General features: G+C 41.5%; 1 protein-coding gene across 1 annotated transcript; it reads left to right on the forward strand.

The window, feature by feature from the left end:
* The first annotated feature begins 4249 nt into the window (after positions 1–4249).
* Positions 4250–5377, forward strand: LOC125784470 (beta-1,3-galactosyltransferase 2-like). The gene has a single exon (XM_049468175.1). It carries the CDS (start codon positions 4250–4252, stop codon positions 5375–5377), a length of 1128 nt encoding a protein of 375 aa, XP_049324132.1.
* The last annotated feature ends 14698 nt before the right edge of the window (positions 5378–20075 follow it).

Below are 20075 nucleotides of genomic sequence, written 5' to 3' on the forward strand. Positions count from 1 at the left end.
CAGTAAGTAATGCAATGTTCACTTGACTGGACTTTCTGCCACGACAAGCTCTGGCATAATGTCCCTTATTTTTGCAATGGTTACACACTGCTTCTCTAGCTGGACATTGCTGCAGGCTATGTCCTTTTATATCACCACACCTTCTACGTTGTGAAGGTTTGGTATACTTTTTCTGTGCCGCCCTCATACCTGACTGGGATGACTGTAGCTTGACTGGTGTGTTTTTAACACTCCCTCGTTGCTTGAGCTGCATGCTGTTGAGCTGCGTGTTTAGGGTGTCGCCTTTGAATTTTTTCTTAAGCATTTCTTGTTGCTTTTTCACTAGCTCACTCTGTCGAACTCTGGTAACAGCTTTGACGAGTGTTAATTCAGGTTAAATCCCTCATCTATGATCAGGGAGATGTCGGAGAAAGAAATCAGTGGAAGTTTGTGCAGAGACTGCAGTGAACTCCATTCTAGCGCCCTGCTAAACCAAACCGGATACACGTCATCAAGCTCCGTGAAAGGGCCCACTGGTCCCGCCCCAGCTAGGTGTAACCCAGCCCTTTTACAATAACCACACCTTTTTTGAATAGAGCTGAATAACGTTTTAAAAAACAAATTATATGGGGATATAAAAATTTAACGATATAAGCAGAGGTTACACTAGCTGCTGCATTTAAATAATGGAGGTAGAATTACAGTATATTAGAAAAAAACGTGATTGAAAGTTGTTCTGTTTTGTCTGTTTTGAAACCTATGGGGATCAGGGGTGGAGTTACTCAGCTTTCTGAAACCGAACAGCAGGGGGCGCCCGACCTGTGGTGGCTTCACTTTTGAGAGATGATGCTCTGTCCAGCTATACACAGTCTATGGCTTGAGCAAATAAGTCCTCTCGCGTACTCCTGGGGTTTTGGTTGGGGATGGTTACGTTGGTGTGTTTAGTGCACTCCCCCGCTGTTGCCCCGCCCCTCTCACCCCTCCCCTGCCTTTTCTTTCCTGAGTGGGGGAACACCTGAGTGCAGGTGAGAGGGAGGGAGAGGAAGCTTTAATGATGTAACTCCAGCAGATAAGCAGATGGTTATTTACGGTCCGGACACACACACACACACACACACACACACACAGAGCGCAGTTTAACCTCTCACACTTTTCCATAAACATAAACACACTCTGGCTCAGAGCTCAGCGGCCCTCCAGCAGGACCCGGCACAGGTAAGCTGCCCTCTGTCATTCATGGAAACAAGCTGTGGTGTGCAAATGAGTTAGTTCATTGTTTAGTTTTACAAATTTGTCTCATTTGTCAGAAACTGGAGGATTGATGTGGAGATATGTGGAGCGGGTTTTGTGGTTTAGGATTGTTTTAGAATCTGATTTGAGTCATGATCTGGTCTAACTGGCTGCGACTGTAAAGAAGAAGACCTAAATTGTGCTGGAATCGTTCAGTACATTGTGGAACCATTCATTTATACTAAATTACGCTACTAATATGTAATTAAAATCACATTATGTTATACTCAGTATATACAAATTATTCTGGTTAGTTATTTGCACCAATTTAACACACCCTTCTTACAGACGGGGCTTAATCCCTGTCTGGAAATCTTGCTGCGTAATGTTTGCTGTCCTTTGCTTTGCTTTAGCCTTTTTTTTACATATATATACATAAGTATAGTATATCAAATGTTGTAATCCCAAAAAGAATTTAAAAACTATACATATAAAACAATTTAAACCTTTATACTTTTACAATAAGACTACAGTATAGAAAACCTTAAATTCATGCTTACTTTAGTATAGCTATATAAAATCACATACTTCCAGTATACCAGTACTGTCTTTTGTAATACTATAAACATCATCACTATCCAAAGAAAGAAGCATCCTTTAATTGTAGCATTTTTACATAGTATTTATATATTTTTAGCATCACAAAGACAAATGTACTATACATATATATATATATATATATATTAGTTGTGTCAAGCAATTAAAAAAAATAATCTGTTTAATCACAACAAAATTGGGTGATTATCTGTGATTAATCACATTTGTTTTTCCTCAGACGTAAATTATTATAGTGGATATTTAAATGTAAGACTGAATGTAAGAAATATAAAATGCATTTATATGTATATTAGTGGTGTCAATTAAAATAACGGTATATACTTGTATGTTTGAGGTGAGATAAAAATCAACGCAGGGTGCTGGAATAAAGAACGCATGATACATTGGACTGTGAAGTTTTTGTAAAAACCAACAAAATGGAGATGTTTTAATTGGACAGTAGCATTAGAGTCATTAAACAAACTTTACTATTGAAGGAAAACACCTTACGGTTCAATGGAAGACTGTTACCACTTTTCAGTCGAAGACTGTATTTATTTAACACCTACAGGTTGATTTCACATTGGCTGTGTATGTGCCAAACAATGATAATAATGTAGATAATAATGTTCCTCAAAGTGCCTCAAAGGGAAGTGCACAGTTTTAAGCTAATTAAGCCCTAACGGTTTCTCAAGGAACGTATACTTTTAACCCTATACAGTAGTCTCCAGACAGGTCTACAGCTGAAACCTATTGCATGACTAATTTGAGAGCATGTTAAACCCATGCAAAGTGTCTTCACTGAGTTTTGATGAACATACAGAGGTCATAGTCTATTCTTTCTTGATTTTCAGACCAGAATCTGAGTAAAGTAAGCAGCAAAGCTTTTTCAATAATTAGTTTGGACAGTAAGATAAGGAATGTTACTCGTAAAGGCTTTACTCATTTACATCTACATTTATAAGAGGATTACATTTTCATTCAATCATTTGTTTTTTGATGCTTTTATGCAAACTGGCTTTTAATAAGTGGATAAATCACATCAACATGGATAGCAGTGCTTACAGAAATAAACATTATTGAATGATTAAATAATGTCACAATAATTATTGACACTAGAACCATTAAGGAGTATATTTCTGTATTAACTCATAACATGATCAGTATGTATCATCATATATTAAGGAAACATACAACAACAAGTTTAAACAGCTGAGCTGAACAACATGAGCTTAGAGAATCTTCTCAGCTTGAGCGACAGGCAACAGACCTGGAAGAAGGAGTAGCTGCATCAGTGAATGCAGTACAACAGAAGGGACAACCAAACGAAATGTATCAAGTAACAAATGCCAACAAATCATAAAACCATTGTAGAAATTGTGGTGGAAAATATCCACATAAAAAAGGATTGCCCTGCACGAGAATAGAACTTCAAAGTTTGTGGTAAGCTGGATCTCTTTGCCAGACAATGTGTGTCAAAAGCAACCTGCGAAAACCTATGACACAAAGCCCAAAGTGTACAATAAGCAGCACAAGGAAGTGTTCACAATCACTAGCTCAGCAGCACACAGCCATAAAAAGAGTCAGTCTAGCAGCTGTGATGAAAATGTGTGTGACTTGTGAATGTGAATAGCTTGGAGTAATTTCTATGTGAAAGCAGGCAAAACAGGTTCCTGCTAGGCTACGACACAGCTGCACAGCACTTCATCAAAGTGGTCAATAGTCTTTCATCTCCACCAAGCCCCACAGTGGCAGAACAACTTGTGGACAGCCACGCAGAGCTCTTTCGAGGCACAGGCCAGTTAAAGGACGTTCACGTTAAAAGACTTTTAAAGACTGTCAGCCACACTGGCATGCCCCATTATTCATTCCAACATACCACTATATAGTATTTTAATGTGCAATGGAGGTTTCATTTGTTGAGATTTTTTGTTCTCTGCTGTTTCAGCACTGTAGGACTTATTAAGGACTGTCTTTTCGTAGGTAATGATCAGCATTGCTCGCAATCCTTTGTGGTCATCAACAGGGAAAAGAAATGTTGAGGAATGTTTATGAAATGGTTGTTGTTGATGACAACTGTTGTTAAGAAATTACTTTGAGAAATTATCATGAGATGTAATTATGCAATAAAGCATTTTATTGTTGATACTTAAGTATTGTTTTATTTTTTTTATTTTATAGTGTAAAAAAACTTGCATTAAAGGTCTAAATTTTACATTTAGTCATACTTAAATATCAACCCAAATTTTGGTTCAGTTAACCCAGCACTGTAGTTAAAATTACATAGCGTTTGGGTTGAATTCACAGCAGAGACACATTGTTTAAGTTCACCCACATCTTCGGCCATATCAGTGCAAATACTGCTTACATGTGTTCAGGGGTGTAGCAGCAAAATATGCAGATTTATCACAACCACTGCTCTCTTACTTTTGTTTTTCAGAAGATGGCCTTATTCAGCTGCTGCAAGTTCCATGCCAGGAGCTGCTTCATGTTATTACTGTGTATAACCTTTACCGTGTCAGTCACTTACTACATCCAGTTGCCCAATGACTGGATCAGCAGTGTTTCTGATAATATCTACTCTTACTACAGAAATCTAACAGTACACTCACCTCCTCGACCAAGACACATGCAAACCACAGACCAGAGAACTACAGCCGACAGCACACCTGCAGTAATGAGTGTGACCAGCCATGCAAATACCGAAGTTACTGAAGGCTTAATGAGCACTGTTGCACCCACGCCTTACAATGCAGCATACCCACAAAACTACCACTTCATTCTGGATGAGCCAGAAAAGTGTAAGCAGGAGAACCCGTTTCTGGTCCTCATGGTCCCAGTGGCTCCACATGAACTGGAGGCTCGTAATGCCATCCGGAGCACGTGGGGTAACGAGACCGTGGTCCAGGGCAAAACCGTCACGGTGCTGTTTCTAGTTGGCCTGCCTGGAATCAAGGCTGAGAAGCAACAGGAGGAGCTGAACCTGGAGAGCCAGAAATACCACGACCTGATCCAGAGTGACTTCATGGACACCTACCTCAACCTGACCGTAAAGACCATGGTCATCATGGATTGGCTGGCCACACGTTGCCCTCAGGCAGCCTACTCAATGAAGGTCGACTCTGACATGTTCCTGAATCTGGACAACATGATGAACTTGCTGCTGGCACCTGAAACCCCCAGAATAAACTACATCACCGGGATGGTTATGTGGAGCCAGCCAGTCATCCGGGACCCAGCGTCCAAGTGGTACGTTCCAAAGGAACTCTACCCGGAGGACTACTACCCAACCTACCTTCTAGGAATGGGCTACATCTTTTCCAATGACCTTCCAAAGAAGCTCGTTGAAGTTTCAAAGGACATTCAGCCATTCAACATAGAGGACGCATATGTGGGCGCCTGCCTAAAAAAATTAGGCATTGCACCCTCCACCCCTCCCAATCCCTCACAGTTTAAAGCCTACTTTAACGGGAACTATCAACGGGAAGAGTTTCAAAGAGTGATCACCACCATCCTTAGCTCTCCACAGCAGCTGATCAAATTCTGGCAGGACTCAATGAGGCCAACATGAAGGACTGGTGAGAACAGGGCCGCTGCTAAGGTTTTGGAGGCCCTAAGCATAACTGGTCAGGGAGCCATGTGCCTTGCAATACCCAGATTAGTTTCTAGTTAAGCGTTTAAAGCTACAAAATCAGCAAAGCCTTAACGTAACTAGCTCAGGCAACACCACTGAACATGAAGTAATCAAAACTATTTAAACCTTTATCATCGAAGTTACTCACCAGAAAGGGATGCATGGGCCTCATCTTTCTGCTTCTTTTTCTTCTTCTCAGCTCCAGACTCAAACTGTCGCTTCATAGTTGAATTACCATTTAGTAGCAACTTCGCGCGGTGAACTTGTCTCCTGCCAAACTCAAGTAGCGTTGCTACTTTAGTCAGGACTAAGGTTGCCAGATAAGTTACGATTTTTCATCCTATTTGTTTATTTTATTTTAAGTTTTTAACTTACACAAATATTGCACTGGACAAGTTTTTGTATAGAATGGCCACATACACTTTAAAAATGGTTAAACATGCGCAAGATTTAGCGCCTCCATGCATTTTTTGATTATTTATTTGACTGGACAATGTGACATCTGGCAACAACCAACAGAGCAAACCGAGCCGTGCCATTTCAGGCAATAGGGGTGGGGGCATTATATTATGCAGAAAAATAATAACGTGCTGCTTTTAAGTAGTGGAGTAGGTTCCCCATGCAAAAAAGATGAGCGTATCATAAATAATTCACATTGGGTTTTAAATTTAATAATGTCATAATTTCAACACATTTCATTCTCAGTCAATTTGGCTCCCTGCAACTGCAAAATGGTTGAGGCCTAACGCTGGCTGCATTGTCTGCGTATGCAGAGCGGCGGCCCTGGGTGAGAAGATAGGCGGCATGTGGTCTCTTAATATATTTCCTTATAATACTTTTGCTGTACAATCTGTTGTGCAGAAACAAAAATTGCAGTTATTGAATGACCTTAAAAGTATTCATACTGTGAACTTTGTCAATTTTAACAGAAAGAATGAGTATTTATAATGTGAGACTCAAAAACGTATAATGGGTTGCAGCCAAAATGGCATTTTTATTGTTGTTTTTATTTAAAATGTGGATCGAAGGTAGAGGCCGAGCACTCTTGGAATTAGTTGATTTTTAATTTAACCTTTTATTTCCTTTCAGTTTATTCAGAACTGACTGCTAGTACAGTCACACTGTGCACTATGCTGTTAAAATGACTTTTTGTTAAAAATACAAACCATGTGGGAGGAAAGTGAAATGTTTTTGGACGCAGTTTTGGCGAATTAAATATAAAGAAATGTTTTCAGGTAATTGAAAAGACAATTGAGTGAAAATTCATATATCATCTATTTCTCCCGGTTTGAAGAAAAAAAAAATTCTATTAATTCGGCAACTTTTGCATGTTAAAATAAGCTTTATTAAGACTTATATTTCTTTAAAAAAAACAATAAACAATAGTGAGAAAAACAACTTAATTCTCCCCAAACATAGAAATAGTTGATTATTATAGTTATAATAGCTCAATTGTTAACATGTTATTATCAGAATACTGAGCCTTCTTTTTTTTTTTTTTTTTGCCTGCCACCACCCCCCTCTTCGGAGGACTATTTAAGACTTTATTTTTATTGTTTTTTGGTTGAGGAAGGGTAGGGGGATAAGTAAACATGAAATAAAAATAAAAAAAAATAAATAAAAAGAGGAAGTGGAAGAAGAATTATAGAAGAAAATTATAAAGAGGGAGATAATGGGAATGGGGAAAGAGAGAGAGATAAAAATATAATAATAGAAAATAGGAAAAAAAATTAATCAAACCAAAATGGGTTGAAAAAAGAAAATAAGCTTAAATGTTGGTAGAGAGTGATTTAGTAATTAATGTGACCATGAAAATAAATAGCGATCTAATCGTGCACAGTGCAGCTCAATTGTCGAAATGTTGGTCTTTTGTCTCTTGTTCATCTTTTAATGACAAACCCACGTGTTTTCATTCTACAGCAGAACTAAAGGGATCAGCCTCACTGTTCCAATACTGTATATCAGGGACGTGCACAGGAATCTTGAAGGGCAGTTGCTCTAACCTCTAATCTTTGCTTCCTGCTTCTGTGCCGTTCAGACGCTTCTCTGCTTAGCTCTATCTCTGCTATCTTTCATACTTTTCTTTATTTTCAGATATTTTCGAGCTACAGTGTCTGAGCTCATTATTTAGATTAGCACTAGCACCACCATATTTTGTTTCTTATTTTATTTTTTTTCTAGTTTCTTTTGGACATTTTATAGTAGAGCCATAGGCACAGGAATCAGAAAAGTTCCTGTAGAGTACTTAAGAAGAAATCTGCAAGATGCCTCCTTGTGTGGGTTCAGAGCACCTGTGCTGCCAGAACTGCTACAATCTTCTACAAAGAATGACTGTTTTGAAACAAATTTTCGGTCCTTGTTATCAGAGTTTAAGGACTGGCATTTCTGCGTTGTTCGAGGACCATCGGAGTGTGGGAGTGCTGCCAGCGGACAACGGGCAGGGATTTTAACGGAGCAGCGAGCAGTGGAGACGAACAGAACTGGACCAGCAGATCATGTGGACATCCCTAATGTGAGTACAGCTGAAAGATATGGGCAAAACCAGCAATGGGTTCGCATTGGAGCTAAACCCAAACGCCATGCCACATACAGCTCTGTAGTATCCTCCACTCCTGCTAACATAGCACATCTGGCTAATGCTAATGCTAAAGCTATTGCTCGGAGATCAGAGCACAGAGCCAGAGGAAATCAGTTTCAGTCACTTAGTTTGCAAAATAGATTTGAGCCACTGAAAGACCTCAATGACTTTCCTAATACCAGCCAGTATGATACAGAAAGAACCAGAAGATTCAGCCATTCAAAACACCCCAGGAGAGCCACAGGGCTCCAGGCTGGGGCCACAGCAGACACCCTTGTTTTGGGGGATGACTCTGTTCATGGCATGAACAATAATCAGAAACTCATTGTTCGATGTGAGCCAAACATCACCGTTTCTGAACTGAATGAGAAGCTTCCAACACTACTGGCTGAATACAGAACAGTGAAACGGATCATTGTTCATGTTGGAAAGAATGATACAAGGAAAGAGGAGTCTGAGGTGTTAAAAGGGACTTTAATGATCTTTTTACCACACTGCGCAAGTTCAACATCCAGACATTCATTAGTGGTCCTCTACCTGCAAGAGGCTGCAATATGTTCTCTAGGCTGCTGGCTTTAAACATATGGCTTCAGAAAACCTGCAGGTCAAACGGACTGAACTTCATTGACAATTTCAATCTGTTTTTTGGGAAGAGAGAGTTTTTCAGGAGAGATGGACTGCACACCAACAAGAGGGGAGTCAAATTCCTGTCAGAGAACTTCATTTTTTCTCTGTGCAACTTCTCTGTTCCCACTGGTGAAGACACGTCAGCTTTAACACCCAAGGACACTGTCTGCACTACAGAGACACAACATCCTCCCCCCACAGAGACTGCGGAGTTATCGGACGGGAGACATGTTCTGCTGTATCAGCTGCCAGAAACACCGCAACTGCATGAACACTCCACACCATCCTCCATCTCCACCTCATCATCATCATCCTCCATCTCCACCTCATCATCATCATCCTCCATCTCCACCCCATCATCACCCCACCTGAACTTCCCAGCAACCATGGAGAAGCTGGTATCTGCAGGGACAAGACTGACGCTTTCTCTGTCAGCGAGTCCTCAGGTACAGCGGAAAATCAGCACAACTTCTCCTCCACAGTCACCTACTGCCTCACGGACACAGCAACCCCCATCCCCACCACCACTACACTCCCCAATCAAGGAGTTCGAAAAGGGGACCAAAATGAAGCCCAGTGAACATGAACATGAGGAAGTATTAAACAACCGCCCCCCCCACAACCCAAAAAGAAGAGACAAGCTCCTAAACCACCGGACAGACAGCTCCGCTCTCAACTTCTTCACCAGCAGGAGCCCCTCCCACCTCCCTCCACCATAAGGGAAGAGGCCGCCACAAGTAATCCAGCAAACTGATATCTTTTGGGTCCGTGCTGCTACAGTGGTGAAGTCAGCAGTACATGTTTTCAAAACAAGTACGGACCCTGTGTGCCAGTTATCTCCCCCATTCCAGTTCTTATCAGAAGCAGAAAGAACAGAGAGTATAGGTCACATAATGTGAATATATCCAACCTGCAGTATATAAATTGTAACCCACAGTCTTTGGAACAAAATGCACAGGTTATTAAGTTAGCTCTACTAAATATCAGATCTCTTACAAACAAGTCCTATCTAATTAATGATTTTATTACAAATTATGGGCTTGATTTTCTGTTTTTAACAGAGACATGGTTAAATTCTTGTAGTGCTGAAAGTGTATTAATTGAGTCGGCTCCACCAAACTTTAACTTTTTAAATGTCTCACGTACCGGCAAGAAAGGTGGAGGTGTAGCTATGCTGTTTGATGATACTTTCCAATGCAAGCAGTTATCACTTGGTGATTTCACATCTTTTGAATATTTAGGTGCAGTTTTAAAAGGGACACCAAGAATATTACTAGTAATTGTCTACAGGCCTCCAAGGTACAATGCTGATTTTATTGATGATTTTACAGATATGTTGTCTTTTATTTCTACTGAATTTGATCATTTTATTATTGCTGGTGATTTTAACATTCACATTGATAATCCCAAGGATAATTATGCCAGAGAACTCTATGATGTATTTGACTCTTTTGAACTCTCTCAGCATGTGACTGGAAGCACACACTGTCATGGTCACACCCTGGATTTGGTTATTTTGAAGGGTCTCAACATATCAGCCTCTATTAAGGATGTTGCACTGTCAGATCACTACTGTGTCTTCTTTGAAATGTGGACTTCAATACACAGTGAAGCCAGACAGATTAGGTACAAGAAAAGGCAGATAAATGACATGACAGTGGAACTTTTTGTGAGCAAAGTGTGCTCTGCACCATGCAAACCATCAGACTCTGTAGATACTCTGCTGGATAGTTTTAACTCAAAAACTGCTAGAGTTTTAGATGAGATTGCACCAGTTAGAGTTAAAACCATGCCATGCAAGCAGAAAGCACCATGGAGAAATGATGCTGCAGTTCAGCTCCAAAAGAGAGAATGCAGAAAAGCTGAGCGCAGATGGCGGAAAACCAAGCTTCACATTCACAAAGAAATCACTGCGTGATTATAATAAAATAATGTGCAGACAAACCTACTTCTCCAGCATTATTAACAATAATATTAACAATAGCAAAGTTCTTTTCACTGTGGTTGACAGACTAACTAACTCACCTATATATATGACCCCTGAGCTAGTTTCAACTGAGAGATGTAATGAGTTTGCTAAATTTTTTAATACTAAAATCCACAATATCAGACAAGCCATCAGTGCATCTCTATCCACCACGGAGCCCATGTGCTCTCCAAAACCATGCAAAAGCATCATAGTCAACATGTGCCAGTTTAGCACTATTAATGAAGAAGTTTTAATTGATACAGTGAGTCACCTCAAATCATCCACCTGCAGTCTTGATACATTACCAACCAAGTTTTTAAAGAATGTTTTTAACTCAATATCAGCAGACATTCTTCAAATTGTAAAATACCTCACTCATGTCAGGTGTTTTCCCAAATGCATTAAAAACAGCCGTTGTGAAGCCTCTCTTAAAAAAGAAAAATTTAGATACAAACTTATTGAACAATTACAGACCAATCTCTAATCTACCATTCATTGGAAAAATAATTGAAAAATTTCTCTTCAAGCAAGTTATGCACTTCCTGTCCATAAATAACTGTCTAGACCAATTTCAGTCAGGTTAATGTGTTAATGGTGCAGGACCAGCATATTTATCTGATGTGCTCCAGCAGTATGAGCCGAGCAGAACTCTCAGATCATCAGGAACTGCTCAGTTAGAGCCGCCTAAAGTAAAAACTAAACACGGAGAGGCAGCGTTTAGCGTTTAGCTGCTACGCTGCTCTTAAATGGAACCAGTTAACAGAGAGCATTAGAAGAGCTCCAACACTAAACATGTTTAAATCCAGACTGAAAACCTACATGTTTGATCAGGCCTTTAGCTCAGCTTAAAACACTGCAGCTCCGCCCACTTTTATTCTGTAACGGCACTTTTATATTATGTTTTATTCATGCTTTATTCTTATTAATTCCTTGTTGTTCTTTTACATGTTTTTAATTTAATTCTCTTTGTTTTAATCATGTTTTAATCAATCATGCTTTATTCTTATTTTACTTTTTATTTCCATTTTTACTGTTAATCTTTTACATGTTTTTTTTTATTTTTATTTTTTATTTGACTTCTCTGTGTATTTTCTAATTTGTAAAGCACTTTGAATGACCGTTGTGTATGAAAGGTGCTATATAAATAAACTTGCCTTGCCTTGCCTTGCCTAACCTGAAGAAAGGGCACACATCCCCCCCCGGCAGAGTTGCGCTCCTGATCCCAGCCGCGCTCTCTTCCACCGTTCATTTACAGCTGAAGCGCGGGTCGTGTGCTGCGCTTTTGAAATAAGAAATCATATTAGCCTATATTATTTTTTCCCCTCCCTCGGAAGGGCACTTTCAGCCAAGGACGGCAAAAGGGCAGTTGCCCAAGCACCTTGGGCCATAGCGTCTGCACGTCACTGCTGTATATGTTTGTATGTGTTGATATAAAGCTGATGATATGTCTCATGTTTAAGAATCCTCACTGAATGATGAATGAGCCTGATCTAATCCCAGGACTCATCGGGTGGAAGGCAGAATACATCCTGGACAGGTCATCAATCTATCACAATGCAAACAAACACACATATACAAACACTCACACCAAGGGGCAAATTCAAACACCTCAGCAGAACAGCGTGTTTTTGGATTGTGGGAGGAATTTCTTAGAATATTATATATTTTGAGTTTTGGTAAATAACAGTTTAAATAGTAAAAATATTGAATATTTCTTGGTTGAGTTCCATCCATGCAACCACAATCATGAGCTAGAATACTACTACATGACAGTAGTCTATGTGGTGGAAGGAAAGCAGTTATTTATTTTCTTTCTTTATGAGTATTTGTTTTAAAAATGATCTGCATTAAAATGTTTTGTAAGTGTGTGCTCTGTAAGCAGGGTTAGGAGGTTCTAACCTCTGTAAAGAGGAATATAGTGGAGCTACAGCAGAGGTTTGGAGCGTGTCGTGTAAAATGTAGTGTAACAGGGTGTGTGTGTGTGTGTGTGTGTGTGTGTGTGTATGGGACATTGTGGGTTCTCAAGTTCTGCTTTGCAACTGCAAATCTTCCAAAAAACTAAATAAACACACACACACACACACACACAAACTCTTTCTTTTGTGAAGCAGTACTGAAGAGTGCCAGTTCCATCATAACATTTTAATAGACTGCACTCGAGTATCTTGAATTTGTTCTGATTTAATAACCTTTATTAAAAGTATTTTTTTCTTTACTTGTGTAATGGGTGGAGCAGTAGCTCTCCAGCCCAGAAGGTTGTAGAATCCAAGTGCAGAGCAGCAGATCTCAAAACAGGTAAACCCAATAATAATAATAATAATAATAATAATAATAATAATAATAATAATAATAATAATAATAATAATAATAGTAATAATAATAATAATAGTAATAATTATAATAATAATAGTAATAATAATAATAATAATAATAATAATAATAATAGTAATAATAATAGTAATAATAACAATAATAATAACAATAATAATAATAATAATAATAATAATAATAATAGTAATAATAATAATAATAGTAATAATAATAGTAATAATAATAATAATAGTAATAATAATAGTAATAATAACAATAATAATAATAATAATAATAATAATAATAATAATAATAATAGTAATAATAACAATAATAATAATAATAATAATAATAATAATAATAATAATAATAATAATAATAATAACTGTAACTGTTGATATATGTTGAATATGTTTCTATGTTTATTATTATTGTCATTTTCTGAGCTAAAGGGAAGATCGGGGCGAGTTCAAATCTCGGTGTGCTTTCAGAGTACTGCATCTTAAATTTTAAATGTAACTAAAATCTACAGAAACTTAGAGGCATTTATACACGTGTTTCTATACATCGTAATTTACTGTTAATTTCTAAGTTATGTGGAAAAAAAATTATGTTATATACTATAAAAGGCTAATCACAAAATGTTACATAGTATAACCCGTATACCACAGTGTTTTATATAGTATAACAGGTGTACCACTATATTTTATATAGTATAACATGTATACCACAATATTTTATATAGTATAACATGTATACCACAATATTTTATATAGTATAACATGTATACCACAATATTTTATATAGTATAACATGTATACCACAATATTTTATATAGTATAACATGTATACCACAATATTTTATATAGTATAACATGTATACCACTATATTTTATATAGTATAACATGTATACCACAATATTTTATATAGTATAACATGTATACCACAATATTTTATATAGTATAACATGTCTACCACAGTGTTTTATATAGTATAACAGGTGTACCACTATATTTTATATAGTATAACATGTATACCACAATATTTTATATAGTATAACATGTATACCACAATATTTTATATAGTATAACATGTATACCACAATATTTTATATAGTATAACATGTATACCACAATATTTTATATAGTATAACAGCTATACCACAATATTTTATATAGTATAACATGTATACCACAATATTTTATATAGTATAACATGTATACCACAATATTTTATATAGTATAACATGTATACCACTATATTTTATATAGTATAACATGTATACCACAATATTTTATATAGTATAACATGTATACCACAATATTTTATATAGTATAACATGTCTACCACAGTGTTTTATATAGTATAACAGGTGTACCACTATATTTTATATAGTATAACATGTATACCACAATATTTTATATAGTATAACATGTATACCACAATATTTTATATAGTATAACATGTATACCACAATATTTTATATAGTATAACATGTCTACCACAGTGTTTTATATAGTATAACAGGTGTACCACTATATTTTATATAGTATAACATGTATACCACAATATTTTATATAGTATAACAGGTGTACCACTATATTTTATATAGTATAACAGATACGAGAATATTTTATATAGGAAAAGAGGTATACCACAGTATTTTATATAGTTTACCAGAGGCCACAATATTGTACATAGTATAACAGCTATACCACTATATTTTATATAGTATTACATGTATACCACTATATTTTATATAGTATAACATGTATACCACAATATTTTATATAGTATAACGTGTATACCACAATATTTTATATAGTATAACATGTATACCACAATATTTTATATAGTATAACATGTATACCACAATATTTTATATAGTATAACATGTATACCACAATATTTTATATAGTATAACATGTATACCACAATATTTTATATAGTATAACATGTATACCACAATATTTTATATAGTATAACATGTATACCACAATATTTTATATAGTATAACAGATACCACAATATTTTGTATAGTATAACATGTATACCACAATATTTTATATAGTATAACATGTATACCACAATATTTTATATAGTATAACAGCTATACCACAATATTTTATATAGTATAACAGCTATACCACAATATTTTATATAGTATAACATGTATACCACAATATTTTATATAGTATAACATGTATACCACAATATTTTATATAGTATAACATGTATACCACAATATTTTATATAGTATAACAGATACCACAATATTTTGTATAGTATAACATGTATACCACAATATTTTATATAGTATAACATGTATACCACAATATTTTATATAGTATAACAGCTATACCACAATATTTTATATAGTATAACATGTATACCACAATATTTTATATAGTATAACATGTATACCACAATATTTTATATAGTATAACAGATACCACAATATTTTGTATAGTATAACATGTATACCACAATATTTTATATAGTATAACGTATACCACAATATTTTATATAGTATAACATGTATACCACAATATTTTATATAGTGTGGCCGGCAGCGCCGACCTCGAGGAGAGAGGACGCTGGAAACAGAGCGCCGTTCAGCACCGGACAGCTCCCAGCTGCACCGCCTTCCCATGCCTGGCCACCGTTCAGCACCACTGGTGGGACAGTGGTGGAAAAACACCAGCAGGCGGGACAGCCCCGCCCTCCGAGCACGGCTGGAAGACACTGAGTGCCCCACAAAAAGGCTGCTGAAACGGCATTCTAGGAGGAGAGCCTCCAAGACGACACTAACGCTGTCTCTCTGTCCGTCTCTTTCTTGCTCCTCCACTCTGTCCTCCCTACAGAATCCTGACCCGCAGTGTGAGCCGCCGCGTCCGGGACTCCAGGACCCTTCTGCCAGCCCGAAGAGGAGCTCCTACCCTCCTGCGGACTGGCCCTGGACTCAGCCTCCGGCCCTGCCCCAGCTGATCCCACAAGGAGTGGGCTGCAGAGCTAAAGACTGAACTTTTTCCTTTTGTCTGTGAAAGACTCTAAATAAATTCCCCTTCGGGGTTGTTTAAGTTATCCTGGTCTCGGTGTGTTTGGTCCCCCACACCTGCCCCGGCGGCTCACACTGGTGGAGAATGCAGGCACGGGACCAAACTGACCACTAACTGACCACCAAAAAAAAAAAAAAAAAAAATTTTTTTTTAGTCATCAATTTTCCCCAAAAAAAAAAAAAAAAAAAAAAAGAGAGACTAATTTCCCTGTCTTTTAAACCAGAGATGGACCAGGTGATACGGCAGCTTTTGGAGGCCAACCTCACCCAACAAGGGGTAACCCAGGACCTCGCCCGGGGACTTCGAGAGGTCACCGGAGAACTCCTGGCAGCGCGACGAGCCAGCACGGCAGCGGCCCTTCCCGATCCCAGAAAACATGCCCATCAGCTCCTCACCAAGTTGGGACCGGCCGATGACATCGAAGCCTATCTCTACACCTTCGAGTGCATCGCCGAGCGAGAAGTGTGGGAGAAGGAGCAGTGGGCCGAAATCCTCGCCCCGTTTCTGACTGGGGAGGCTCAGCTGGCCTACTATGCCCTGCCCCCGGAGGATGGCAGTGACTACGAGAAGTTGAAGGAAGAAATCCTCGCCCGGGTGGGGCTTGGTCCTTCCGCCGCTGCAGCGGAGTTTCATCGGTGGGGGTTTAAAACCAGCCAACCCCCCCGACCCCAAATGACACAGCTGCTGAGGACCGCCAAGCGTTGGCTACAGCCGGAGCAGCTGGGGCCAGAAGCGGTCACCGAAAGAGTAGTTATGGACCATTATCTACGCTCCCTGCCATTGGAACTCCGGAAGGCGGTCGGGCTCCGGAACCCCACCTCAGCCAAGGAGATGGTCGAGGCCACGGAAATGGCAGAGTCGGTGTTGTCCCTATCCCGACCGGAGAAAAAAGAGTCCGCTAGCATTGGCCGCCCAGACCTCTTCGGCCCCACTCGGCCCGAGCTGAAACCCCATGTCCATAACCTACCTCGGCCACGCTTCTTCGGGCCCCGCCCCCGGGAGCCGGCGCGGAGTCCCCAGGATGAACCGATGCCCACCGAACCCGAACCCTCGCCAAGTCGGCCTCAGGGTCCAAAAGCCTGGCTGGCTGGATGTCGGCTGCATGGCATGGAACGGGGCACAGCCCCCACCCGCCTCCTGTGCCTGGACGGCCGCAAGGTGGAAGCTATCCTGGATACCGGGAGCACCGTCACTCTGGCCCGACCCACGGCTTTCCCCTGGCTCCATCCCGGTCCCGAATCCATCCAACTCTCCTGCGTCCACGGAGATCAAAGGCAGGTGACGACGGCCCGGGTACACTTGGGACAACGCTCCCGAAATTGGGAGTTGTCCATCGGTCTCGTGCCAGATCTGCCGGTACCCCTACTGGTGGGTCGAGACTACCCAAACTTTGACGAGGAACTGCGGGGCAAACCGGAGAGGAGAATGACCCCTCGTAGGAGGAGGAAGCGCCGGCCCGTTGCTCCCCGCGCTCTGGCCGCCAGCGCCCACTCGGGCAGCAGTGAGCCAGCCTCAGAAGGTGAGCACAGTCCCCCCTCTAATCCTCTGTTTATGTTCCACCAACAGGCAAGGCGCGAGGGCTGTCTCAGCCGAGAGCAAAGGGAGGACGAGCGGCTACGGGAGGTATGGAAAGCGGCGCGTGAGGTGAATGGGGAGCCCAAAGGGGAGCCTAACCCAGTGCCCCCATACTTCATTATTAAAGATGACCTCGCTTATAGGGTGGCTGACCTAAATGGAGAGAGAGTGGAGCAGATGCTGGTGCCAAGAGGGAGAACCCGCACCATCCTTCACCTCGCACACCAACATCCTCTGGGGGGACATCTGGCCACCGACAACACGCTCGCCAGAATCCTCCGACGTTTCTATTGGCCCTCCATTCGGGCCGACGTAAGTCGCTATTGCCGAAGCTGTTCCACCTGCCAACTTACCTCCCCGTATAAGCCTCCTCCGGCCCCGTTAGTTCCCCTCCCCATTATAGAGACTCCGTACCAGCGACTCGGGATGGACATCGTGGGGCCGCTGCCGAAGTCTGGCCGGGGACATGAGTACATCCTGGTGATGGTCGATTATGCCACTCGCTATCCGGACGCGGTCCCCCTGAGGAAAGCCACCTCGAAGGCCATCGCCAAGGAACTGGTGCTCCTGATGAGCCGAGTCGGGATCCCCAAGGAAATCCTCACAGACCAAGGTACTCCTTTCGTTTCCAAACTAATGAACGACCTCTGCCGGCTCTTGCAGGTAAAAAGGCTGACTACCTCCGTGTGGCACCCGCAAACAGACGGGCTGGTGGAAAGGTTTAACCAGACGCTCAAGAAAACCCTCAAGCGGCTGGTAACAACAGACCCGCGGAATTGGGACCTGCTCCTGCCCCACGCCCTCTTTGCCATCAGGGAGATTCCCCAAGCATCCACGGGGTTCTCCCCGTTTGAACTGCTCTACGGCCGTAATCCCCGCGGACTTCTGGACCTGGTCAAAGATGCATGGGAATCGCAGCCGTCTCCATTCAGGTCAGTGATCGATCATGTTCAAGACTTACAAAACCATATAAAAAAAATTATGCCCATCGTCAAGGAAAATATGGAGCAGGCCCAACAAGCCCAAGCCCGGGTGTACAACCGACCAGCCCGTCTGCGGACCTTCCAGCCAGGGGATCGGGTCATGGTGCTAATACCCACCTCCACCTGTAAATTCCTAGCGAGTTGGCAAGGTCCATACACCATCACTGAGAGGCTGAGCAAGGTGAACTATCGGGTCGAACAACCAGGGCGGCGCAAGAGAGAACAGGTATATCACATCAACCTACTGAAAGAGTGGCATGAGAGTAGCTGGCCCACCCCCCGGAACAAGACCGACGTCCGAGCCTTCCTCGGGTTGGCCAGCTACTACCGCAGGTTCGTCCCACACTTCGCCACACTCGCCACCCCCCTCACCGCCCTACTGAGGAAGGATCAACCTGACGAAGTACAGTGGAGCGAGGATGCCCAGGCCGCGTTCGCGGCCCTAAAAAAATGCCTCACTTCGGAACCGGTACTTCGCAACCCCGACTTTAATCTGCCCTTCATACTCCACACGGACGCCTCGGACACAGGACTCGGCGCCGTGCTGGTTCAAGAAATCCACGGGGAGGAACACCCCATACTCTACATCAGCCGGGCCCTCAACCCGGCAGAGAAGCGCTATGCCGCCCTGGAGCGAGAAGCCCTGGCGATCAAGTGGGCTGTCGAGGAGCTAAGGTATTTTCTAACGGGTAGACAATTCACATTGGTGACTGATCATGCACCTTTGCAGTGGGTTTCCAAACACAAAGATACTAATGCCCGCGTAACCCGCTGGTTCCTAGCTCTACAGGAATTCTCATTCCAGGTGCGGCATCGCCCGGGTGTGGCCCATGCAGATGCCGATGGGCTTTCCAGACGCTTCGGAGGGGGCGACCCGGTGAATCCCGCGCTCTGGTCCCAGCTGAGGGGGGGGCAGTGTGGCCGGCAGTGCCGACCTCGAGGAGAGAGGACGCTGGAAACAGAGCGCCGTTCAGCACCGGACAGCTCCCAGCTGCACCGCCTTCCCATGCCTGGCCACCGTTCAGCACCACTGGTGGGACAGTGGTGGAAAAACACCAGCAGGCGGGACAGCCCCGCCCTCCGAGCACGGCTGGAAGACACTGAGTGCCCCACAAAAAGGCTGCTGAAACGGCATTCTAGGAGGAGAGCCTCCAAGACGACACTAACGCTGTCTCTCTGTCCGTCTCTTTCTTGCTCCTCCACTCTGTCCTCCCTACAGAATCCTGACCCGCAGTGTGAGCCGCCGCGTCCGGGACTCCAGGACCCTTCTGCCAGCCCGAAGAGGAGCTCCTACCCTCCTGCGGACTGGCTCTGGACTCAGCCTCCGGCCCTGCCCCAGCTGATCCCACAAGGAGTGGGCTGCAGAGCTAAAGACTGAACTTTTTCCTTTTGTCTGTGAAAGACTCTAAATAAATTCCCCTTCGGGGTTGTTTAAGTTATCCTGGTCTCGGTGTGTTTGGTCCCCCACACCCGCCCCGGCGGCTCACAATAGTATAACGTATACCACAATATTTTATATAGTATAACGTATAC

Source organism: Astyanax mexicanus, chromosome 19 (assembly GCF_023375975.1).
Source record: "Astyanax mexicanus isolate ESR-SI-001 chromosome 19, AstMex3_surface, whole genome shotgun sequence".
Lineage (NCBI taxonomy): Eukaryota > Metazoa > Chordata > Actinopteri > Characiformes > Acestrorhamphidae > Astyanax > Astyanax mexicanus.